The sequence below is a fragment of the Uloborus diversus genome, chromosome 1 (genome assembly GCF_026930045.1).
Source record: "Uloborus diversus isolate 005 chromosome 1, Udiv.v.3.1, whole genome shotgun sequence".
NCBI classification, from domain to species: Eukaryota; Metazoa; Arthropoda; class Arachnida; order Araneae; family Uloboridae; genus Uloborus; species Uloborus diversus.
This window is the reverse complement of record NC_072731.1, coordinates 107,074,454-107,101,640: the sequence shown is the minus strand read 5'-3', so window position 1 is coordinate 107,101,640 and position 27,187 is coordinate 107,074,454. Positions and strand designations below refer to the sequence as shown.

Sequence of the window (27,187 nt, the reverse complement as noted above, 5' to 3'; positions counted from 1 at the left end):
TCAGAAAAATAACCAAATGTCATGGCATTTATTACTTTTTCTTACATTTACAATTGATTTTTCAAAACATGGTTGATATTTTTGATGAGTTTATTGGGAATATAAAACTCAAAGCAAAAATAGTGTAGAGAGCACTTTTTATCGAGGAAGGTAGGAACCAACTTTCAGGGTGAAAGCAGACTGTGTTCAAGATAGGATGTGGGTACTGTTTGTAACATTATTACTGATCTTGTGATGAAGTTCAAGTAGAATGGAACCTCAATCACCTAAAACTTGACTTAAGCGAAATCTTGTTTAACGATAGTCGGTTTCCCTGAACTTTTATCTATTTTATTTAGTAAATGGTTGGGATACTACTATAGATAATTTGAATGTTCAAAATGGTGTTGAATCCAAATGCAATCAAACCTGCAATTAAATTATTTTTTGCAAGGTATTTAGGTTCAAATTTAAAAATCAGAACATAAAAATTAACTGCATCATTAATATCACATTACCAATTAGTTTATTATATTAAGCCTTATTGAATCTGCAATACATTTTCTGACATGAGCAACTCTTTTTGAAGAAATATGCAGTTTATAATAATTGCAATGCAATTAAAAACATCATATTTAAGTTATTCTGTAAATGATCACATTTTTATATCCAGAGTTAAAGTTTCTGCAGTCTCTTGAAATTCATTTTTAAGTAACCTATTAATTCAGAATATGATTTACTGCAGGTGGTTTGTACCCAATCACTTCGGTTACTGTACCCCTTTAACTAAACATGCAAGAAATATGACTTCTGTTTCAACATGCGTTGTGTAGCATAAAAATATTTTAAAATAATTTTCTTACTGAAATATGAGCCTTACCAATGAGAGATTTATGTCTATTACTTAAAATGGCATAAATTCATTTTTTCCACTTATTGACTTTGCATTGAAGAGTCAAAAAAAGTCCATTTGCTGATAAGATTGTACAATTTACCAAATGGTCACATGTTTGTGGCCAAAAATGCCTTCATGCTGAGAGTCTAAAAGTAATGCTTATGCTCACTCTATTTATCTTTGCTCTGAGGAATAACATGAAGAACATTCAGTACTGGAATTTTGTACATTGATGTTTGTATTACAAAAGTATGCACTTTTAAAACAGATCTTTTACTAACATAGAGCATGAAAAACATTTAGTTTCACCCCTCAAAAAAATGTTAAACAATTTATTCGTTAAAAACATACTATATGTATATATATGATAAATTGAGTGTAAAATGAATAGTAAAAGACAACATCAAAACTGGCATTGTGTACAGTTGCCATACTCGGCATTGACATATCTTAAAAGACTTTGAATAAAATTGTATACACAATTCAAGTTTTTTTTTACCAATAATAATAGTAATTTCACTAATGAGATATTTTAGAAGTTTTGTAAGTTTTTATTTTCATACACTGGAGAGTTTAGATGGCCAGCAAAAGAAACAATTATTTAGCTTTTGAATAAGCACATCAAGAATTTCAGAAGGATTATCATCACAAACTAACCTACTGAAATACTTATAAAGTGATCATTAGAAAAAAAAACTTTTTTTAGTCGATAAATCTATCAACTGACTTAATTTAAGTGAAAATGAAGATAATCTGATATAATACTATAGCATATACTTGCTAATACAACATACTGGATACTTTATGACAGATAAAAAAAATGTCTTCACTAACAATACTTAACATACATTAAGTACATCATTATGCCTATCTCGATAAAAATAAATATATGATACACTGTGCTGGTGTGGAAGAAAATAAAGTATAAGGAATGCTGAAATAAATATTTAAAAAGCACAGAAAATAAGAAAAAAATAGGACACCAAACAAAAATAAACGTAAAAGAGTGTACAAAAATAATTGTAACAAAAATATCACAAAACAGAATGTGCAAAACAAGCACAAAAGAATTCTAAAAATATTACTAATTTTAAATCAAACTTTAAAACTATGAAATTTGAAACTTAAAATCAATGTTAGTTTTTTTAATGATAAAAATATGAGATAAATATTTCTAAAACAATATATTACTCTAAAACTAATTAGTATTTTAAATTTCAAAAAGCTAATAAACGAATATTTTAAATAGAACCATAAAATCGTCTCAGTGCATTCCTCCCACATTTTTAACACCAATTTTTATGAAGTAGTTTTCTCTTTTTACTTTCAAGTACCTTCAAAAGTTAATTCGGATAACAAAATCCAAGCAGTTTTGATATTGAACATTTTACTGAAACATTTTCCACCCAATATTAAAATTCAACATTCCAGTGAAAGAAATAAATATAAAAAGGTTTAAAATTCAGTATTCTTTCCAAAGTTTTGTGAGTTCCTGCAAAAACTATTGCAGAAGCATTTAATTGCTATGCATCACTCTTTTAATATGTTGTGTATTGGTGATGTTTTCAATGGCAAATTATCACCAAGGAGAAAGACTTGGGTCACTTTTCCAATTGCTTTCGTCTGTCCTACCCTCAACAATAACTTAGAGCCTGGATGTATACACTCAGGTCGCTGAATAAATTTAAATATAACAGAAGCTTTATCATTGACAGAGAGGCTAGATTTACCCATAATGCCTAGCACTGTCGCAGTTTGCCTTACATTCCCTATATGTATTGATGCTTGAAATCCGGCACATATATTTATTGAATGTAACAGTACTTGAATCTTTGCTTGAAAAAAGTAACATACAGGTGGCCTTATTTCACGACTAATAAGGACCATCCCTTTTCGGAGATTTACGCTGTCATGACTAGAAAGGGCTAAAGTTGCACTTTCACATGCTCTCACAACTCTACTGGGTACTTTGTGTCGATGCAGAGACAGTACTTTTACAGGCAAAAAGCTCCCTTTATCAGTAGGACCTAGCAGTAAGCTGTCATTTTCACGAATCACTCCACTGGTTAGCAGCCCTGATACAACAATTCCAACATCTGGTACATGAAAAGTTTCATCAATCTGAAAAAAAGTAAAGTAAATAAATGAAATTAAATATAACAAATTATTGGAGCTACAAAAAAAAAAAAAAAAAAAGATCTAGTTCATGCTGACACTAGCGGAACCCGCACGGTTTTGCCTGTAGTAGAAAATTAAAAGGTCATTTGGTTTGCCTGTATCAGGGGATAAAACTGTTTGGAGGGACAAAAATATTGACTTTACAGACCAAAATTTAAAAAATACTGACCAATACTGACTAAATACTAACCAAATACTGACTAAAATTTTAAAACTTAGCAAACATTGACGCAACAAAAAAGAGCATCATACTTAAGGAAATAGATGCTAGCTTTATTCGTAATGTGCAGCAACATAATGTAAAGCTTAATTGGTACAAATTTTGACTGAAAGTTGCGTTTTTAATTTATATATTTACTGAATAATGAATAAAACTTTTTTGAAACTAGGAAAATAAATTAAGAGATCTTGTAACTGGTCAAAATATTATTAAATAATTAAGAGCAATGTTTCATTCACTTTTTTTTTTTTTTGAACTCGAAAACAGAATTAAAAAAAAAAAAATCTGACATCAGGAAATACAAAATATCTATAAATTGTACAATTAATCCTGTTAATTTTTAGATTAAAAAATGTTTTAGTAAAACACAGAGCACAGTTAGAAGATTGCTTTATTTACTATTCAGCCAATATTTTTTTACGTACAGAAACTAAGGTCACTTATACTGCAAGAACTTTTGATGAAAGTCAAGATCAGGCAGACCATTAGACACACATTTCCCCATCTCAATACCTTACTTTCAAAAAATTTATTTTGCACTATTCATTATCTTAGTTATTTATTTGACGATTACTTCTTTTTAAGAATTTTTTACAACAGATTAAGCACATATTTGTTCTATCTTTAAAATATTTCTGGAAAGTACACTAAAAAGAAGCTAACAGCAAATTATTCCTATAAAATAATGCAAACTTTAGCAGGCAGGCAAAATGAGGTTGCAGTATTGACAATGTCTCACTTTTTTTCCAATTTATAAAGTTTATATGGAAAATAGGAAAAATACCATTGTCGATATTTTTCTTGAAATGAATTCTTCGGCAAATTTGCACAAAAATACCGACTTTACTGACTAAATTTTGAAAAAACTGACAAATACTGACTTTTACTGACCAGTTTTGTGCTCTGCTGTATATTTACAAATAATGAATGATGAGTTTCTCCCCAATTTGCTATGTTAATTTGCTCACCCATGTTATGGTAATTTGCTCGTCCCCGCTTTGGCAATTTGCTCGTCCACCTTATGGTAATTTACTTGTCCATGTTATGATAATTTGCTCGGTAAAATAAGCTGAAAATTGGAATAGAAAAAGGACAAAATCGAATTTTCAAAAAAACGCTTCGGTGCACTGCACACCTCCATGCTACAAACTATTTTTGTACCAAATTTCATGAAAATTGGCCAAACAGTTTAGGCGCTATACTCGTCACAGAGATCCAGACAGATATCCCGACAGAGATTCAGATATCCAGAGAAACTTTGAGCTTTATGATTAGTAAAGAGATATGTTTCCAATAAAAACTCATGAAATTATCACAGTTATAGAGTGCAATAGGGAAGTTGCAACCTATTAAATGTTCATATTTTGACTATTGGATATTGTTAATTGAACCTCAAAACCAAAAAATTCACCATCGCCGAATTTTAAAACACCGTTATTGATTTTTAATGAATTTTTAAAAATCCATGCCCAAAAGTGCGCTTTTGTGAAACGTCACGAGCTTACGTCACAGGGCACTAATGGGCAACCTTCCACCGAAGATCCCATGTTTTCGCTACGACATTTTTAGCACGCTGATATTTTTATTTTTTAGAAATTCAATAATCCTTTTGAACACACTATGGGGGCCGGATTCGTTAAAGACAATCTAATAATCAATCTTCCTCCAGTAACATCAATAATGGTATTCGAATATTTCCGAGAGGATGAGAGGTTTAATGTTCCAGAAATGTGAGGAGTTAAATGAGGAGGTAAGTCTTACGTTTCGTCTTCGAAGCCAACTGCACCTATCTATACCATTTGACGTAACAAACGCTTGAACTTTAAAAATTAATTTAAAAAAAACTACTTATCATATCGCAAAAATTTTTTCACCTATGACGTTCATACACGTTGCTCTATCATATAAAAATAAAATTGAAAAATCAAAAACTTCCCTATTCCAAAACTCTAATATTGTTAGAATATGTTTTTTCCATGAACTAACTAGATATGCAACAGTTGTATCCAAATTGAAAAAAAAACCTGAGCATGCCCTATAACTAATCATTTACCCAACCTACATTTTTTTAAAACCCTTAGTTTATATTTTTATCATGACTCAAATCTTCAAAAAGTACACACAAGACACAACGAATGCTGCAAGTTTAATTAGGATATTTTGTGTTTTGGAGTTTCATTTGAAGAACCAATTTAAGAAAAAACTACCTCTTTATTGCATAAGTTAATAAGTCAGTATTATAATGCTGTTAGAAGGCAGTATCTGCAAATTTTCTTTTTTCTTTTTTTTTTTTTTTGAATTTTTGTCATTTGTTGCACATTAGCTTTTCTGTACAAGCTTGCTCATTTGGTTTCCACTGAAAATAAAGCGCGAAAAAAAACATCAAATTGCCACATTTCCCTATAATTAGTATGGAATCCTAAACACGTTTCTTTAAATGTCTTAGAAAATCATTTCTGAAGATATTGCATTACACGCAACCCAAAGATAGTGTATTGCAAAAGTTTGCTTATATGACAATATACTGTGACAAACTTGCTATTTGATCAAATAGCTAAGATGGCAAGAAGAATTAAAAATAGTTGAAAATAGTAACAACTTTTGTTCCGGCATGTTTGGTAAAATAGGCAAATAGGCATGCACACTTGATGGAAAAATTTTTATATGCAATAATGTTTGTTATAATAGACTATTTTTTAAATGACAGGAAAACATATATGCTACACCAAAAACCAAATTATTCGAATTCCTACTATCTAAAGAGGAATTACTACAAATTTCAAAAAATTAAGGCGGAAGTGTACTGCGGTTCACAAAATAATGATTGTTTTACGTACTATTCCTTCCGTGAAGCTAGTCAAAGAGCTTACTTTGATTGAGATATTGAACAAGCAATGACTTTCATTTTAAGTACAATACATACATGCTGTACTAATGTACAACTCTTGTAAGTATACTTAGCATGTAAAAGTATTTTCATTTGATTCATTAAAAGCTCTTGTCCTTTAAAAATAGTTTAGTTCCCTTATTTTCAGCATATGGGCAGTAATTAATTAAAATAGACAATTTTTTTAGAAAATTTATCCAAATTTTTGATTAACTGAATGGGCTCCGGTCCCATTTAATTTGATAATTGGAGTTCTACTGTACATGAAAAATACAGTGAAGCACCGTTTATAAGTTTTTGAAGGGACTGTCTGAAAAACGTGTATGAATGAAAAAACCTATAATAGGTATACATTGATATGCACAGTGAAATTCCGTTACAACGAACTTCAAGGGACAACAAATTTTGTTCACTGTAAAGGGAATTTTGTTGTAATGGAATTCAAGCAATGTAAAAACAATTACAATGGGACTGAAAATTTATTTTGTTGAAACAGAAATTTTGCTACATTGGTATTTATTGTAATGGAATTTCACTGTATTAGACTCTGCAGGAAGCAATTTAAAAAATGCATACATGATTAAAACATATAAATGAGAAACGTATAAACAGTGTTTCACTGTATTCAACAAAAAACATTTTTAGAGAGCTTTTTATTTTACTTTACTTCAGTTAATTGTTGCCTCTCACCTGAAATTCGGCAGGTTTTTGCATAAGATTATCTCTTTCCTTTTGGTTAATTGCAGGAGGTAATATATTAAGAAAAGTATACAGTAGATCTAAACCTTTCCCTGTCACACAAGAAACTGAAAAAATAGGTGTTATTTTATCAGTAGCAAAGGAACTAGCAGCAGTTAAGGCATCATCTTCATTGAGGACTTGAAAAGACATCTACAAAAGGAAAAGAAAATGAAAAGACTATCAATACAAAAGATAAAAATATATAATGTACCAAAAACAAATTCTCAATAATTCTAAACAAAATCATTCCATATGAATTAATATGTATTTTTAAAAAACAGACAGTAATTAAGGGGGGAAACCAGTTTAAAAGCTCGAAATTTTAGTGTTTTTCACAAATTTTTCTAGCAAGGAAGGAATAATCAGAATTTCTTCAAACTTGGAGGATATTTTATGCATCTTTTGAAATACATTTTGTAATTCTGTAAACTCATTTCCACCAGAAATAGAGGAGTTAGAAGCTGCTGTCCATGGGCGGTCACCATCAGAGCTTTTTGCTGGTGGGCATTACCAAAACAATAATTTTTATCTGTAATTATTACAATTTTTCTTTTACCTTAATGACATATTTCCTAAGGATATGAACTTAATTTTGATCAAAAAAGTTGAAAATTGCATGTTTTTGAAATGTTTGATTACAATTTCACGTTTTTCTACCATTTCTTTCACATTTTTTGCATTAAAAAGAATATTTTTTAAATAATATCACTCCAGAGTTAGGTTCATATAGAGTATAATTGAAAAAATAATATTCACACAAATTTTCAGAAGAATTAATGAAGAACTATTCGAGCTAGAATGCCCACCAGTTGAAAAAAAAGTTGTTTCGAGAAAAACACATTTGAAAAACACTGCTGTGAACGTTTTCAAAACCCCACAGTCACGTAAGTGGCTGATAGCATCAGAACAAATCCGAATTTTTCACTGAAACTTTGGCAACATATCCTTGAATAGTTTTACTAACATTTTATGACATTGAAAAAAAGTGGATTTTTTGACTTGTCTAAACTGGTTTCCCCCTTAAGCTTGTATAGTGGTTAACAAAAGATAAATCCCTTGCCTTTTTTACAAACACTTCTACATGAATTATAAACTCAGAGATGCTTACTATCACACAACACATTTTTTTTTTTTTTTTCAGAAAAAGTGCAAATTTTGTAGGCTTGATTTACAAAAATCTTTTTCCAACTGAAGTCACAACACAGTTGAACCTTGTTATTTGCTGCTTTCCTCTCAAAAACTATTGTGTATACACATGATATAATCAGTATATCAATATTGTTAGTTAGTGGACAGATTTAAGTAAAAATTTCAATTTATCTTCATTTAATGGAGTGTATATATGTAAACACATATATAATTGCATGTAACTCTAAAATTTAAAAAAAAAAAAAACTTCCTGCTTAAAATCTTGATTCACAAAAAAAAAAGGTTAATTTCTGTTTGAAAAAAACCATTGAACTATTTACAAAAATCAAATCTCATTCAAAATTAATGGTAGAATGATGATCAGAATGATTTGTATAATATTGATTTGAATAAATTGGTACTTTTGGAGAACCTTTTTTAAAAATTTGATGTATATTTCTGTTAAAAAGAAAAAAATGTGTGGATTGCATATTAGGGTGGAGTGAAAAAAATCAAAATCTGATATATGTTAAGTAATAGTGCAGAAAAGTTGCCTTTTTTAGAGATATTTAGTCATGCAAAAGGATTTCAACAGAAAAAAATAGCTTGAGGGTTCGCCCGCGCCTAGAAGTTCACCATTATTGCATAAAAACTGGAAAAAGTTATAATAATTTCATCAAAAAAAATGATGAATTTGATGTAATATTACTTGAGCGTTTTGTATAGATTACATACTGCATAAGATAATTTTAATAATAAACTATACTTTAAAGTTTCATACATGCTTTGCATTTGACAAATGTAGCGTCAAAATCGAAAAACATCATGATGCTCCGTACAATGAGGAAAAAGTATTAGAAGTTATTATTTATAAAAATTTGCTTCCATATGAATTAATTTTTACAAAGATATGAACAAAATAGGTAATACAAGGATTTCTTATCCAATAAAAAAAAGATAATTCTCCACTTAGTCAATAACGTAAGCTCAAAAAGTAAAATTTGCCTACAATAGGGAGTAATGGTTAAGTATAAAAATTTGAAAATGTAAATATATGTAGCTTGAAACAGCTGACATATTGCACACCTCGAAACGAAAGAAGTTGCGAAATAAATTTTAATATTTTTGAGCCCTCAAACTAATCACATTGATTACTATGAAATATAGTTTGGCGTGCGAGTTGAACTACTTGACTTCTGCCAATTTTCGGTCTTAGTGTTATATTGTGGCGTATTTCTGGATTCTAATTTGACTTGAATAAAGCTATCTCTCTTGGTTATAAAACAAACTATAGCTAGCGCTTCTTTACCAATCATTTCACTGCTTTAGTATCACATGTGAGGTTTTGAAAACCATAAATTTCAGCAGGTACACCATCAAGCACCATTTCTTTCAAAGTTCTATCTTAAATTCCCATTTTGGAAAGGTGGAGCCACGTTTTCCCCATTTCCGTTTATCAATGACCTCATAACTCTCAGCTTTGAAATTGAAATCTGAAATTGTAAATTTTCAATGTCTAGTTAAATTCTTCGAATTTATCTTCGTAATCCAACGCAAACCAAGTTCTCTGATGACGATCATTGCTGCATTCTCCAGAGCTATATTTTTAAGATTCTCAAAGTAACCAGTGTACAGAACTATATTATTGTTGATGATCGAAATGACAACTGAGAGCAAGATGGCAAAGTTGAAAAATTTAATTGGACAAAAAAAAACATAATTCCAGATTTCAATGCTGAGAGACCACCTCGAGCTCATTGATAGGTGGGAGTGGGAAAACTCGGATCCTCCACCTCAAATAGGAATTTCAGATAAAACTTTGAAAAAAATGGTACTTGATGGCGGTACCTACTGAATTGTATGATTTACAAAACCTCACGTTTATACTAAAACAATGAGACTATGGGTAAAATTAGACAAAGGGTCAACCACAATTTGTTATCTAACCAAAAGAGATGGATTTCTTCGAGTCAGAATATATTCAGAAATATCATCCCACAATGCATCACTAAGGTCAAACATTGGTAGAAGTCAAGATAATAAGTACAACTCGGCAGCCAAACTATGCTTTATTGTGTGAAATGTGGTTACAGTTTGAGAGCTCAAAAATCATTAAAATTTATTTAGCAACTTCTTTTGCTTCAAGGTGCAACATATGTGGGATGTTGCAAGCTAGATATTTATTTTCAAACTTTTGTACTTAACCTACGTTCTTTATCACACGCAAATTTTACATTTTGCACCAAAGTTATGCGCTTAGGCTCTTTATCACTCGTAAATTTAACATTTTGTTATGCGCTAAGGGGAAAATGAACTTTTTCTTTCTCTATGCAAGAAATGCTTTTATTACTTTTTTTTCGATATCTATGTAAGAATTAATTAATATGAGAGCACATTTTTATAAATAATGACTTTTGATACTTTTTCTCAAAGTACGGAGCTATACAATTATTGACTTTTTTATAGTTTTGAGGCTATATTGGTCAAATTCAAAGCATGTGTGGAACTTTAAAATATAGTTCATTATTAAAAGGATCACATGTGGTGTATAATCTACACAAAAATCCTACTCTTAAGTGACATTACATCAAATTTATCAAACTTTTATTTTTGATGAAAACAGTACTTTTGAAGAATGTCTAATAAAATCTGTTTTATAGCATCTGTCTTGTTATTTATTGGCTGCCCCTAATATACAGAAGAAGCATCAAATGACTTGTTTGATTTCAGCATTGCTTACAAAGTACCTTGAGCCAATATTCTTCTTCAAAGCTGAGTGTAGTTTTGCATTGTCATCCAACATCTGAAAGCTAGATCTGAGAAGGCCAGGGTGCTTCTCTGAATCCCTTTCAATTTTGACAGGGTATTCCAATACCACATAGCATTGATGGTTCCAACTTTCAAAAAGTTCAGCAACAAAACTCCTTGGGGGTCCCAGAAAACTGTGAGGAGCACTTTACCTGCAGAGGGAGTTGTTTTGAACTTCTTTCGAACATAGCTGTTAAACATTTCTTCCATAAGCAGAGCCCTGAATTTCTCCTGTAGGGCTTTTTGAAGCTCATCAAATTGTACGACGAATTTCCCAATTTCTTTGATACTTATGTGGGAAAATTAAGTTATGGCTTATCTTTAATGTCTCTCTATTTTTTAAACTTTCATACACACCATTGTCCACAGTTGCCAAGGAAAACTCATTTTCTGACTCAACCTCATAGTTAGATATTTTGTCAATATGGAAAGAGCAATATAAAATTCAATTGTCTCTAACAAATAACCAAAATCTATTAACAGCTTTAGATGCCTATTCTGCATTTTCAAAACTACAGCTTAACCCAAGTTACACACTATGAAAAAAGAGCTACATCTATACAATCCCTAAAGAATAAGTTAAATTCCATTTCATTTTAAAACAATGACTCAAATAATTTTTTCAAAAAAGTTTATTAGTTTTTAGCTTTTGAACTTTTGAAGATATGCATGTTTTAAACATTTTTTAGAAAAACAGCTAAACATAATAAACAATTACAGAAGTATTAGGAGTTATAAGTTCAAAATAATAAAATGCTGAATGAAAAATGAAACAAAATGAAATCAAACCTTTCCATAACCAGGTGTTACAAGAAGATTTTCCAGTTGGGATAGTGTACGCTGAAGGCAAGTTTCACTTGCAAGATCAATTTTATTCACTACTACCACAACAGGGATGTCAACAAGAGTTGCAAGCCTGAGATGCTCCTTTGCAATTCCAGAAAGCTCACTTACAGCACTTATCACAAGTACAGCAAAATGAGGAGAATGTCCTAAAAAAATAGGAATCTTTTTTAACATGTGCATGTTCGGGAAAGCTTTTTCATTAAAAACACTAATGTATGAGAGAATATTAAAATGTCTGACTGCAGTACTTTGCTTTACCAGTTTTATAACAATGAGAAAGGTAAACACACCAGTAGTGGCCAGTGCTTCAGTAGTGGCCACTTCAAGGTTACCTATATACTTTGAAGAAAGAAATGAACAATAATAATGTGATTAATGTAGTGGTACTTAATGTAACTATCATATTGAATCAATTTTATTCATTAGTTGTGAGAATGTCTGATGGCCACTACTGAAATTTTCAGATTTTGAAGTGGCCGCTGCTAGATCAAATTTGAGGTTTGGGGCGAAAATGATAAAAAATTGAACAAAATGAAATTCTGGCATTTTTAAAAAATAGGATAATTAAGGTAAAGTTGGGCTGTAATACGCTCATTGAGTTTAAGAGAGCTAATGACACACAGTTTAAAAACAATAAAAGATTCTTCACTGTGGCTGAAATTAGTGCATTTTAAACCTTGAAGTGGCCACTACTGAAGCACTGGCCACTACTGGTGTGTTTACCTTAGTTTATATATTAAGAGATTGAAACCTTCTATGCTAATTTCCAGTTTACTTTCTTAATTTAAAGAAAAACAAATCACTACATTATTTTAATAACCTACTGTAATAGTTTAAATCATAACTAAAAGAAAAAACTTTTGAAAACGTTATTTCTTTAAAGTTTTGAATACTTTTAAGCTATTGCAGTTCAATAGAAATACCCCATGCTGTCTACAGAATTGAAAAAACATAAAAATAAAACAAAACATGATTTTGTTTCTGACAAATTCAAGTTTTTGAAATCAAAAATTGTCTAAAATTTTAGTTTACCTTTTCAGAAATTTTGTTAAATCTCAGATTAAACACTGTTAACAGTTCATTGATTGACATGAGCCTTTGAACATTTTTCACAGCAGTTAATTACGTTACTGCGACGCAAGCATTTTTGCTTCTTGTGAGTCGTCTTTTTGAAAAAAGAAAGACACAGTAATAAATGATTTTTTAATAAAATAGTACTTCTGTTATAAACGTTTGATTTCATTTAAAACTACAGTCTGACCTCAATATATTGAAGCAGCAATTTTCCAGAAAAAAATTTGATATATATAGAAATTTTGATATATAGAAACAATCCAATTTTATCATAAAAATCTCCTAAAACATTAAAATTAAAGTTAATTTTCGTGTATGAAACCCAATTTCTAACTGATATGAGCATCGGATTAAATGAAAGTTAATAACAAAAAATTAAGAGAAATTACATATATTTTTGTGCCTTCATACATTTTCATTCTTCGGCAATTCAACTTGATCTGCAACATTAGATGGTTTTTGTTTTGACAATGTAATAGAGAGAAAAGTAAAAAATCAATCTACTTAACTTGAATGTTTTTTACTGAAGCTAAAAAGACTAGGAATGATAATCAAAAGACAAAAGGGATAGCTTGAAACTGATTTTATAGTGTTACTGGTTCCAACTAAGATTTGAAATAAACTTGAGGGAATTAAAGAACTCCAGAATAGAACAACGACCAATTTACACACCACTCAACCCCAGTTTGCTTTTGAACTTCCTAGCAACCTTTAATGAACATAATTTTCTCCCCTAACCTTCATTTTTCATGAGACAAACAGTCCAAAGTAGAAAAAAAACCTACGAATGTCTCGAAAAAAATTTCAACATATGGAGATTTTTTTGATATATAGAAACAATTTTTCTATGTAATGAACATAGAGATTTGCTGAGATTTTGATAGATAGAAAATTTTGATGTGTGGAAGTTTGATATATGGAGGCTCAACTGTAACTAAAGAACAAATTGAGGTATTTTTTGAACTCAGTTCCATTGGTAGAAAGAAATTTTTTCAATTTTTTGAGTTATCATACATGTTCTTGGATGGTTTTATGATGAAAAGGTATTATAGAAGAAAATTCATTCTTTCTGGTATGGAAGAAATAGTTTTTTTTTTTTTTTTTTTTTGTGCGTGTAAAGTTTGAAAGTTATTTATTGATTTAGTTTTATTTTCTTTTAATTCTTGAAGTTCTTGACATTATCCCAAAATTTTTGTTTTATGCCTATAGATAGGGTTAAATTTAATTCTGTTAAATTTCTGATGAAATTTAACAGGCTTGGATCAATAAATTTTGGGCCCCCTGCAACAAAATCAATTGGGTCCCTCCCCAGAGGCCAGCAGTGTATATTTGCACACTAATAAGTCATAGGGATAGTTTTTTCAATTTTTTTTTTTTTTTTAATTTCTTGGGCTGATGGGCCCTTTAAGGACGTGGGGTCCCCTGCACTGCGGGGTCTGCGGGTACACAGATCCAGGCCTGAATCTTAACACAAAAGCTGAGTTTGTGTGAAAAATTATGCATTAAATATTCAACTAAATTGAAGAGTAACTTCACTTTAAAAGATAATTTTTAATTCTTAGTCATGCGATTGGTTGGATCAATTGCAAAGACAATAGTTACTACTTATGCTGTTTGAGGTTGAAGTGAGATCAATAAGCACTATTGCTTGATATAGTTCAAAAAAAAAAAAAAAAAAACTTCTAATAATATTATTTATGAAGCTAATCATTACAAGCTATTTAAAAGTAAAATTATAAATAAAAATGATAAATGTGAACACAGCAGAAAGGCTGAGTTGATGTGCGTAGTTTGAAGCAACGTAACATAGAATGCAATCAATATCATTGAAGCGATTTGAGGGGACAAGAACTTGGAATTAATAGTTTTATTCCTATCCTTCAAATACATTGAATAAGTTTGTGCAAAGCTTAATGAGCCTACTTCCCTAAGTAAGAAAATTGTTTCTCTAATAATAATTATCAATTTCATTTGGCACGAAAACACTTTTCAATTATTTCATCATAAAAAAAAGTGGTTCTTTCTTAAAGAAAGTAACAGGAAGTATTTACTCAAACTTTTAAAACAAAATGTTAAAGAATACATAAAAAAGCATTAATTACAAATCATTATACCCTGTACACAAAAAATGCATAACAATCTCTTTTTTGATCTACACCTTTCAGAATGAAATTACAAAGCACATTCAAATAACAATTCAAAGCTGTTTCATTTAGATAAATGATACAAAAATACCTGTTAATCCAAAAACAGTCGTTTTTAAATACTTCTGGTGACCAGCTAAATCAATAAATGTTATCAGTTTTTTTGAGCTATCACAGATTTCCTCGGCAGTACGACATGTGCTGTAAGTCATTGCGCTACCCTGAGAATCAAATCCAAGAATTTCGTGACTAATGCTACTTGTGCGACCACTTTGAATTTCATGCAAGTGGCGAAATAAATTCAGACGTGCACTGCCGTGGCCATTATCCTTCTCTCCTTGTGTAAGAACACCCAGCAAAGTACTTTTTCCAACATCAGAGCTCCCAAGAACAGCAACTCGAAACTCAATGGAAGGTTGATCATCAGGTACTTTCCTGACAAGCACCTAAATGTTTTGAACAATTAATTTCAGTAATCTAAAAATAAACAATATTAATTACAATCAAATTATCACTAAAATCATTTGTAATGTGTCCACTTTCTTTTTACCCTTGCTATCATGAAACAATTCATAAAACACAACAAATGCTCTATTTCTTTCTTACAAATAAAGCTCTTACAAAATAAGTATTCACATTCAAGTATTTCAGCCATGTGTTAACTATATACTTTTAAAATTTATAATTTTACACAAATTTTACAACACTCTTTAAATTTTTTTTATTCATTTCAAATACATTAAATTCTACATTTCAGTTTTTTAATTTTGTCAATATTTAACAAGCAGACATAAGCACTTTGTTTAGACTACTTAGCAAAAAAATTTGAAAATGGGTCAAGTGTTTTATATTAGTTTTTCAGTGATCTAGGAAAGATTTCAATATCTGAACAGTTTAGTGAGTTCTTTTTGTTGCCAAGGTTTTAGATGTCATAAAGAAACACTTAATACTTTTCAGTCTCTTTGCCTATGTAGAACGCCGACATAGAATATTTATAGCCTAAAATTTGATGACCAACCAAATCCAACTATTAAAATGGACGATATAGTTAAGAAATTTTTGAAAATACAATAAGCGCTTTGATAACTTCCCTGACTTTTCAATATATTTTAATGGCATAATTTACTTTTTGGCAGAATTTTTACACTTCAATGCAACCTCTTGAGGGAATTAACATACTGAAAACATGTTTAATTGGCAATGGATTTCCCATCTAGCATTTTTGATTAACTGAAAGTCGCCAAGTTTCTCTTAACCAATGCATGGGAAGAAATGTATTATCAACAGGAAAAAACGCCTTGTAATTGAAATACTCAAATTCTTCTATGTAACACTTTCTATATACAATAGTCTCGAAAATCCAAGTCTCAAAAGTCCGAGGTTCCGCTTAATCCGAGGTGCTTTGTTGATATTTTTAAGGTATACATTTTATAGACAAAAAATGTTTTAATCTGAAAATTAAAATATTTTGCTTATGCACAACTTTTCCAACTTCCCTAACAATATACGATAAGGTAATGAAAAGAAATTGAAAGGTTTATGTCAATAACACTTGCCAAGTGACATGAAATATTTTTTGACTGTTAGAGATGGATTAAGGCCTTGGAAAAGTAGAAAGTAGGTTGATACAAAATATAACTTGAAATTGAAACATTGTTTTGTTTCAAAGGACTAACATACAGCTCTTTTGGAATATTGGATTGCAATTTATAAGGAAAGTGCAAAACTTGACACTGTACGAAGCATATAGATGAAATTTTATCCTTTTATGACTAACGTTTTTGTTTTATGTGAGGTACATACGTACGCTCACACATAGCAGCAAATGTCATGACAAAACTCATCAAAACTTATTCGAGGACGATCAAAGCGCAGTTTTTGGTTGCCTTCAAGTTTACACACAAGTACGTGCAGATATCAAGAAAAAAACTAATCAAAACTCATTTAGGGTTAATTAAAACTTAAATTTATGTTGATATTTCAGTGATAAATTTTTAGAGGAGACAATATTTCCTTTTCATAACGTAAGGAAGTAAACAGCGCATGTCTTTATGTAGTCCAAAGAATTTTTTGGATAATCTGAGTTTTCAGTAATCCGAGGTGGGGCGAGCCCCAATTACCTTGGATTTTCGGGACACTACTGTAATTATAAAACAAGGTGAGACATTTTCTTCAACTTAAATGCATCAATGAATTGAAATTTTGTAAATTTTCAATTCCTTGATGGTTTAATGGAGTAAAGCTATCAACAGCAGAAGTTTACCTTTTTGTATCAACAGCATAGTAGTATTTTCATGCTCATTATAAGTGAGTAGTCAAATTCACTTACACTTGCTTGTTACAACTAAATGCTCGTAAAAAATTGGTTCAAACAAAAATTTAAAGTTCATAACATATAGCAGCTCTTGAAAATAAGAGCTTTAACTGCAATCACCATATAAAATGGTCAAGTCAAAAACATATAACAAATGATCAAAAACATTATTCTAGGTACATGACATCTTGGAACATACTTAAATTACATTGATAGGACATTAAGATTTAATTCATCTTGAAACTAGTATGTTGTGGCCATCACGAAACTTTCTTCTATATTTTTCTTTTTTTTTCTGATCCCTCCCCATGCTTGACGAGGAAGCAATATTCCCAACAAAAACAAAATTACACATGAAAAAACTTGACGATCATCCCAATATCTGCATTATTGCAAAAGCAAAGCAAAGAGCGAAAATTGAAAGTTATTTTAAAAGCCTTGCTTGAATTAATTACAAATATTTTATTTGTTAACAAACATAAGATGGCAACAGTTAAAAATTTTAAATCATTGAAATAATATTTCCGATCATTTCCATACAATTAAAATCACGAGAAATAAGCAGACGGTAATCTATTACGATTTATCTTTCTTATTGTTGCACTAATAAAGCTATTTTTATTCGCTAAAAAATAATGATAATAAAAATAAATCAGCACCTCTTGGCGCGATTGGCGCCAAAATTGAACCAAAGCCTGTTTACATATGGATTCACATATATTCCAAATTTCAACCAGAACGTAGCATTACTTTTTGAGATAGGGCACTCACAATGGAAAAAAAGAACGGGCGATTGCGCTACCCCCTTTTTAGCTGTTGACACCAAAATAAAATCAGCTTTTATACCCACTAAGGGCTACTTGCCGATAAATTTTTCTTTCATTCTGTTCATTATTTCTTGAGATACTGCAGTCACAATTGACGACAAAAAACGTTCTATAGCTCAACCTCCGTTTGAGTTATTGACACCATAATTGAATCAGCACCTGTTTCTGTTACTGGCAACATATGGACCAAATTTTGTTTGATTCCGCCAGTTACTTCCTGAGGAATAGCAATCACGCATAACTCAAAAAACGTCCCATTGCTCCACCCCCCCCCCCCTTGGAGGAATTCGCGCCAAAAACCAATGGGCACAAGTTCACATAGGGGCACATATGTGTACCAAGTTTTGTTCGATTTCATGCGGTAGTTTTTGCTGTAGAGCGGCCACAAAAAACTGGTCACACACAGACGTGACACACACACACAGACAGACAGACATTTTCCAAAAATAGTCGAAATGGACTCAGCACACCTCAAAACGTTCGAATCCGTCAAAATTCGAAATTCGAAAATTTGCACGAATCCAATACTTTCTTCTATATATTACATATAGAAGAAAGTAAAAATTAGCTTCAGAATTGATAAATCGGTTAAAAATAACTTTTAAGAGTAGGTTTTTGTGTGTACATCAAAATATCATTCTCCTTTAATTTCATGGACTACTAGCAGATAATACATTAACTGTTTCAGTAATCAATCTGAAAGGCATTTCTGAAAATTATAGCAATAGCTAATTACAAAGCAACTAACGAAAACTGCAAGAAGAAAAAAAAATAATTCTAACCATAAAATTGTCTTATAAACAAGCAAATTGTAACCAGTAGAGGATATAATTTAAATTCTTGTTTAAAATTACTGATGTAATTTAACTAGTGATATGCTGGATCGTTAAAAAAGTAGATCCTTGAATACGGAGCCGGACCCGTATCATTAGTGTCAAGATCCGCAGATAGGGATACGGATCTCAAAATTTTTTTTAACTCAAATTAACTACCCAAGTGTAAAATTTGCTACCGAAAGTATTCCCGTTAGGGTAATGGCAGTTTCTTCAAAAAATGTCATCTACGACGAAAATATAAACAAGACTCAATTATTTACTCTTTAAATCTCCGTTAAATTGAGGTGGAATTGGAAGGAATGGGTCAGCGCTACATTAATGCTTAGATAGAATATGAAAAATTATTTCTAGATAGACTGGTAAATGTTGGATACAGGAGCAAGAGTGTAAAGTTGCTTATGAACAGGCTATAAATAATTTTTTGCATTTTATTTCAATGTAAATGCAGCACTGATCCATTCCACCCAACTTACCAAGACCGACGAAATAACACAGCCGGGAAAACCTTTACAACTTATTGTAAATAGATAATTTAGTCTCACTTTTTTTGAAGGATGCCGATAAAAATCAAAATGAAAAATTACACAAACCCTAGGTCAATAACAAAAACTAATATTAAATTAAAAATTAGAAAGGAAAAAAAAAACATTCCCCAGATAGCTGACCTCATATTAAGATGAATTTCGCAGGTCAGAATACATATTGTTAACAAATGTGAACCAACAGGAGATAGAAATTTTAAATCCTCGAGCCTTTTCTCTTTATCTTCCGACTATGAAATCGCTACCAATCACACGTATAAAGACTTAGAATAGCATTAAAATTTACTTAACAAGATTATAGCTCCTACTGTATATAACTTGGAAATTAAAAATAAAAATCAAACACGGAAAACTTCGTCCCTTTAATTAGGGCCAATATTTTTAACCTACGGGTAAGTTTTTACTACCATAATTGTAAAAAATATTAAGGTGATTTTTAATTAATATCTCCGGTAGTTAAAATTCTACAAAACCAAGGTCAAGCTAAGAACACTTTTGATCAAGTCACCTTTGAACGAAAAAAATAACTATCAAAATCAGTTCATCTGTTTAGGAGCTACGATGCCACAAACAGACAGACAGATGTACACTTATAAAACTTATTACCCCTTCCTTTTTGCGACGGGGGGTAAATTGGCTTCGGAAATTATAACTTATAATTTAGACAGGGAGTAAAACCTAATTAAAACAGAATTTAAGAGTCTTTAATTCAAATATTTAAGAAGTTTTAGAATAGAAAAGATCCGTTTAAGATCCTTCAAAAAAGTAACGGATATGGATACAGATCCTTATTTTCCCTCGGATATCCGCGATACGGATACGAACATCCGGAACATCACTAATTAGCATATAGATACATTTCCTGTTGACTTTTTTTAGACACTTTTGTAACACATTAAGCCGTATTTCATGGCGTTATGTATTACTTATTCGCTAAAACATTTAATTCACAATTCATCATATTTCCTGTTGCAGTTGCTCTGAAATATAATCTAATATAACTAAATTTAACATCACTCCACATTCAGTAATATGCAAATATTTCACAAATACCTCGGCAACTGTTTTCTTTTCTCCATTAATGCCATCTACATATCTTTCACCTAGGCTAGTAATATCTGCCCCCAACTTTTCAGCCATCCTATACAAGGTATGGAGAGACTCTTTCATTTCTTTGTCACCAAGACCAATGAGCATGCCTCCATCAGCTACTCCAATTGCATAGATTGCCTCGCCTCCTCCTGTAATGCAAAGACATAAATTAATGAGAACAGTTAAAATAAGTAAGAGGTAGAATTTTGAAGGAATAGGAGGAAGAGGGACATTTTAAAAAATAAACTAAGATAGAAAGGCAGTGGATTATATCTAATTTTGGAAGAACTTATGATAACACTTGAAATATGTCATAAAGTAAACACTTTTTATGCTATTCAGTTAGAGCAAATTTTCAGTGAAAGATTCCTATTAGTTCTGATGCTAAGAGCACTTAAAGTGACTGTGGAGATTCGAAAACGTTCACAGCATTTTTTTTTAATGTGTTTTTCTGGAAACAACTTTTTTTCAACTGGTGGGCATTCTAACTCAAAGAGTCATTGAGCAATCATTCTGAAAATTTGCATGAATAATTTTTATTCAATACTCTATATGAACCTAACTCTTCGATGGTGTTATTAATAAAAATATTGTTTTTAATGCAAGAAATTTGAAAAAAAAAATGGCAGAAAAACGTAACATTGGAATCAAATACCTCAAAATCGTGCTTTTTTTTTTTTTTTTTTTTTTGATCATAATTAGGTTTATATTCTTAAGAAATATGTTGTTTACAAGAAAGAAAAACTGTGTAATGATTACAGACAAAAATTGTGGCTACAGTAATGCCCACCAGCAACAAGCTCTGATGGCAACCGCACATGGACAGTAGCTTCTAACTCCACTAGTTCTGGTGGAAATTACTTCAAAAAATTACAAGGTGTACTTCAAAAGATGAATAAAATATCCTCCAAGTTTAAAGAAATCTGATTATTTCTTCTCTATTAAAAAAAAAAAAAAAAAAAAAAAAAAAAAACACAAAATTTTCGGCTTTCTAAACTGGTTTCTGTCCCCTTAAAAGAGCACACACAAAATAATTAATTAGAAAACCTAATTACCTTCTCTCAGTCGCCATTTCATCTGTGTAACTAAATGTTCAAATCTGCTGTTTGATGGGTTTACTAATTTTAGTTTATACTCTATATTTCCCTCAGCAGCTTCTGGTGGAAAGAAATCAGGAATAGATGATAGGCATGAACCTCCATTTTCATCCTGAGTCTCAGGATCAAATAAACTCACAAAAGTATCCATGGATCACTTGATAAAAGCTAAAATAAAATACATAGATATATTAATATATGCAGTCATTATTTATATGAATGAAGCAAGGTACTTCATATATTTTTAATATTTGTCACGGTTATAATAATGGTTATCAAATGACCAGCAGTCAAACGTATTAAATAATCCTTTGATTTAAATATTTCAATAAGTTAATATGAGGCTAAAACTTGGGGGAATATGGCAGGATTTCTGCTCAACTTTCTCATATACATTCTAGGAAACAATCCAAGTGAGACACTATGACCCTTAGAAGATTTGAAAAAATTCTATGGAAAAGCCAGGAACTGAACTGGGTGAGAAGTACTGAAAATTCTTTTAAAGTAATATAAAATCTAATTTAAAAGCTATCCCCCACCTCCTTCCCTGCCCCATATTTTCAATCATGGCTTCTTAACAGAACTGGATAAATCTCAAAAATAGCTAGAAAACCTTTAAAAAAAAGTCAATTTGGCAAATAACCAAAAATTTCTTATGCCTGTCTAAATTTTAAGCAATCATAAAGATTCAATAGCAAACATGTTACACATTTTCCTGCGTATTATCTGCCGGCGGCCTATAATCCACAGGTCCTAAAATCGGCCTGAAGAAAAAAAAGTTTCGTATAATCTGCGAACAATAAGATATAAAAAAATAAAATTTGAATTTAACATACTATTTGAGCAACTAAACTAAAAACGTGAAAAGACAATTACTTTGTAAGCATAATCAAAATTAATCTGAAATATAATCTAAAATATAATGATTTCTACTTGAAATCATGATTATAGTATGCTAATTAATTGAAAAACAAAGAGTCAAGACAAAGGTGCAAATCCTCTAATCTTGTGCAAGTGGCTTCCTCCTTTACTGTATTCTTGTTTATTTTACATATCCTGAATCGCCAAAGAGGAACATTCAAGCAACGTAAAATAACCAACATACAGGCAGGCAGTAAGAAAGAACATGCAAGCTTTGTAAAATGAACATTCAGACCGTGCTGTAAATATTGAGGTTCAATGCTTTGATGTTGAAGGAAAAAAAAATCACAGATAATCCGTGGCAGTGTATAATCCGTACCTCATAAACTTTGCCTCTTTTAATAGATAATCTGTGAATTATAAGCAGGAAAATATGGTACTATACTTATGTAAATATTCAGAGCCGTAGCCAGACTTTTGTTTCAGGAAGGATTTTACCAAACACATTTCTCGTGAAATCTAATGATAAACAGAATTTGATCTCATTTGTTTATTCTTTTGATTTTTGTAATAATAGGATAGTTAAAAAAAGAAGGTGCTGCTTTAAGGACACCAACATAAAAAATGATGCATCTATTAAACATAACATAACATCAAACATAAAAATGATGCATCTATTAAATGTAGGATAGAAATCTGATGTGTGCACTTCATGACTTCATCCTTGTTAAATATTCAATGGTTTTTTAATAACTAAAGAAAATAGATGTGCGTACTCCTATATGCAGACTTAGATAAAATGAAAAGCTTTCTGCAAACACAAATCCTAACTGGAAAATTTTCTGCAAATAACTATTTTGCCTCATTCACGCTTTATTTATACAAAAATATAAAAAGGGGGGGGGCAGCTTTATTTATTTATTTTTATTTATTTATTTTGCAACAACATATAGTTTATGCTTGCTTTAACTAACTGAAGAAAACTGCTTAAACTATTATTTTTTGCTCAATATGAATCACATGATCATTATTATTATTTTCATTTTACAGTGAAAACGTTCATGTAGATCTGATAAAACATGAGCTACCTGCTTTTTACTTGAAAATTTTATGAAGAAATTTGATTTTGTACACAAATCAACAGAACTACTTATTTGTTTGAAATTAAGTATTTCTGCAAAAATAAATACCGTATTTTTGGTACAGATGTGATATACCCCCCCCCCCCCCATTTGGCGACATTCGATATTTTTGCACAAAATTAAAATATTTTTCTCGCCAATGAAGCGATAATTTTTTATGCATGGCATCCCTGGCCAAACTAACCTGTGTTTAGCAACCCAAAGGCAATCTTACAGATCTGTTCAAACTTGTTTACTTGGGTTGTTTGGGTTTCACGCAGGAGAGATATGTGGTGTTGTTTCGTGCAATATACCTTACAGGAATGCTTATTTTGTGTTAGTTTAAATTCAGTAGTTGTGTTTTGAAGTAAAAACATTAGAAAACGCCAGTTTCTTCAAACTTGAAGGTTAATTAAAAGTTAACTCCAACGTGGTGTGTATCTGTAACGTGCCATTGTCATATGATGTATTGTTTTAGACTGAGTGTGAATATTTATACCATATAAAAAGGTAAGTTCTTTATTTTAGAATTCAAAAAAAACCTCTCACTTCCAAAATTCTTTGTTTTTACAAATCCTAGAGGGGTTCTTGTAGTTTTTAACTTTATTTTTACTGTATGTAAATTAATTTTACAGAAATAGTACGGTTATTTTGTTCTAAAAATTAATTCTTATCGATGCGACGAATTATTTAGACATTAACGTGCCTCCTTTAGGTACTGAATTTTATGTGAACAATTGAAAGTTCTTTCGGTTGTACTCTTAAAAATGCTGAATTTTATTAATAAATCTGCACAATAATGGTGCATATTTCACACTTAAAACTGTGTCATTATTGTACACTGAACGGAAGGAGCCACCCTTGGGTGTCTCCATGAAAATATACATAACTGTGACCATACTCCGACTGTAATGTATATTAACAGTCGGAGGGATAACGGACCGAGCGGAGCGAGGTCCTGGCGAGCCAGAGGTCTCATAGTACTTTCGTAACGAGACCTCGGACCGAGGGCTCGTATCCCGGAGAAATGATGAAAAAAAAAATTAATGCATTAATTTCGACTTGTAATTAATACAATAATTTATTTCATTGTATTTTAATATGTTTACAAAAAACCCCGGCCCTGTACATTTTTGAAGCATATATTCGTGATGTTTTTTGTTGTGCTTTTATGTTGTTTTTATATATATTGTGTTCTGAAGTGCTTTGATCATGTTTTTTAATCTGATTTTTTCCTGTTGGCGCTAAAAAAGCATCGCTAAAAACGATGTATGACATATGTCGTCATACATCGTTTTCTTGGCGAAGCTTTCTTGGCGCCAACAGGAAAAAGTTGCCAAGGGTGGGGTATATCACATCAGTTCCGTATTTTCTGCATATTTTCTGTTTAAAAAGTTTTAAGTTAGTGCTCCCCCCCCCCCTACGCCAATACATTGGAACTCAATTTACAGCGGGAGAGATCATTCCGGAGTCTGTAACGTTGTTTATTTTATGCACTTGAATTTTCTTCTTACGCGATCCAGGCTGTGTAAAATAAAAAAACTAGACAGTCATAGTAGGAGCGGTCTCGACTTGACTTGCAACCGTTTACTCCTTTGTCTTTTAAGGAATTAGCATACTATAATCGCAATTTCAAAAAAAAATTATTATTTTTTAGATTAATTTTGCATAAGATTTGGAAGAAACAGAAATAAAATATGGGGTTTTAATATTTTTTTTATTATTAACGTTAGTAGTGAAAAAAAAATTTCTGCACAGCCAAAAATTTTCTGCGAACGCCGTTCGCGCGTTCGTCTACATTATGCAAGACTGCCTATATGCAAGTTCAGGGCCGTGTCCAAGGGGAGGGTTTTAGGAATTAAATCCCTCCCATTGGGGAAAACATAAAAAACCAAAGAAAAGTGCATATTTGACTTAAAATTAACTTTAATGTTGAAGTTTGTATACAGCATTTAAAAAAAGACATTATCTTTGAAGGTTTCCGGCATTTTTTTTCTTTTTTCTAATTTATCTGAAAGTAAGAAAGTCTTCAAAATGCTCCTCCCTCCAAATTCCCCCCCCCCTCGGGCGTCAATAGCATTACAGAGAATCTCGAATTTTGTTTCCAGATGGTCAGTTTTGCAAAATTTCTAGAAAAAGCCCCTGAATATCTGACAACATCACTTAAAATTGCTTTCAAAAATTGCCAAAACTTGGTTTTCGTGTTTTTAAGAGTTCAATTTCAGAAGGAAAAAAAACAGGCAAGAGCCCTTGAACAGCCTTAATTTAATATCACAGGGATGTGCCAACCAAAACTTGCTTTTGGAGCAATCTTGGGAGTAGGAAAATGGTGAGTTTGGAGCAGTAAAACGGTGAATTTGGAGCAGCCTGGAGCAGTAAAATTGCAAATTTGGAGCAGCTTGCAGCAGTAAAATTGCAATTTGGAGCAGCTTGGAGTAGTAAAATTGATAATTTGGAGCAGCTTGCAGCACCCAGCAGTAAAAAAATTTAATTTTGTATCACAATTTGGAGCAACTATGTATTTCACACACAGAAACATGTGTGACGTGATAAAATAGTAAAAAAGGAGATTTAGGATGCAAAAACACCATAACTCCAACTATTAATTGAAGTTCTCTTAATTAAGTTTATTATTATTATTATTATTTTGTCTAATATTTTGTACAAAAGACAAGTTTTATCCAGCTCTACATTTTTCTTATACTTCTTCTGATTTAAATTTAGTTCACACATTTATTTAGCTTAAAACATGTCACTGGTTTAGTGCACATTTAAGTTATAGTGCTTTGATACTTATTTTTAAAATTTGTTTGCTTTTATGTAGTTCATATATACATGCAAATGACATAAGATGTAGAAATTAAAATTCAAAACATATTCAAAAAGGCTAAAAAAAGAAAAAAAAGCAAAAAAGAATGAACAAATTTAAAAACTTTACCTCAACAAGTTACAAGTGAGTTTTAAAGAGCTATAAATTAATCTTTTTTTTTCTTTTTTGCATATATGTGTAGTTATTCACTTATATTTGATACTATACATATATATATGCATATATATGCTATGTACTTAACTACTTGATTAACAAATCTAAAGATCAAGCGAAGGCAACATTAAAACCTTTTATTTTTAACGGTTTGATATTTAATCACAAAATTAATAATGAAAATAGAATGAAAAAAAAAAAGATTTTGAAAAATAATGTCATTAGAAAAGGAATTTTAAAATGCATGTGAAAAAAATATGAAAAATGTGAAAAAAAAAAATTAATACATGCTAAGAATATAGAAAAAATGCCCGAATCTGAGAAGCTTGAAATGTCTCCATATGCATTACCACAGCATTAGAATTCTCTGATTTTTGCTGTTTTAAGTGTCTCCCTGCTAAAATTAGAGAACAAACCGCCATTTCAGAAATTCCAGCCGAGAACTGCAGTTTCTTGCTTACTAGCACTCATCAGCACGACATAGGAAGTGACTGCACTAAAGGTGGAAAACCTTTTAAGGAAGCCTCTAGCTCAGTCATTTCCTATGCTGGGCTGATGAGTGCTAATAAGCACGAAACTGCAGTCCTCGGCTGGAATTACTGAGTTGGCAGTAT

General features: G+C 31.0%; 1 protein-coding gene across 1 annotated transcript; it reads right to left on the bottom strand.

The window, feature by feature from the left end:
• Positions 1-21,759, bottom strand: LOC129218792 (GTP-binding protein 2-like). Its single transcript, XM_054853147.1, has 6 exons — positions 21,567-21,759; positions 20,473-20,660; positions 14,992-15,346; positions 11,626-11,828; positions 6,850-7,050; positions 1-2,995 (listed from the first exon to the last, which is right to left on the bottom strand). Exons 1-6 carry the CDS (start codon positions 21,757-21,759, stop codon positions 2,405-2,407), a joined length of 1,731 nt encoding a protein of 576 aa, XP_054709122.1. The 3' UTR covers positions 1-2,404.
• Positions 21,760-27,187: the final 5,428 nt, after the last annotated feature.

Excerpts from the sequence above, each read along its gene's own strand:
- LOC129218792 (XM_054853147.1), bottom strand. The coding sequence starts at position 21,759 with ATGGATACTTTTGTGAGTTTATTTGATCCTGAGACTCAGGATGAAAAT. Across the intron at positions 20,661-21,566 it reads GAAATGGCGACTGAGAGAAG|GAGGAGGCGAGGCAATCTAT; the intron begins GTAATTAGGTTT and ends TTTGCATTACAG. Across the intron at positions 7,051-11,625 it reads TAACACCTGGTTATGGAAAG|ATGTCTTTTCAAGTCCTCAA; the intron begins GTTTGATTTCAT and ends TTCCTTTTGTAG.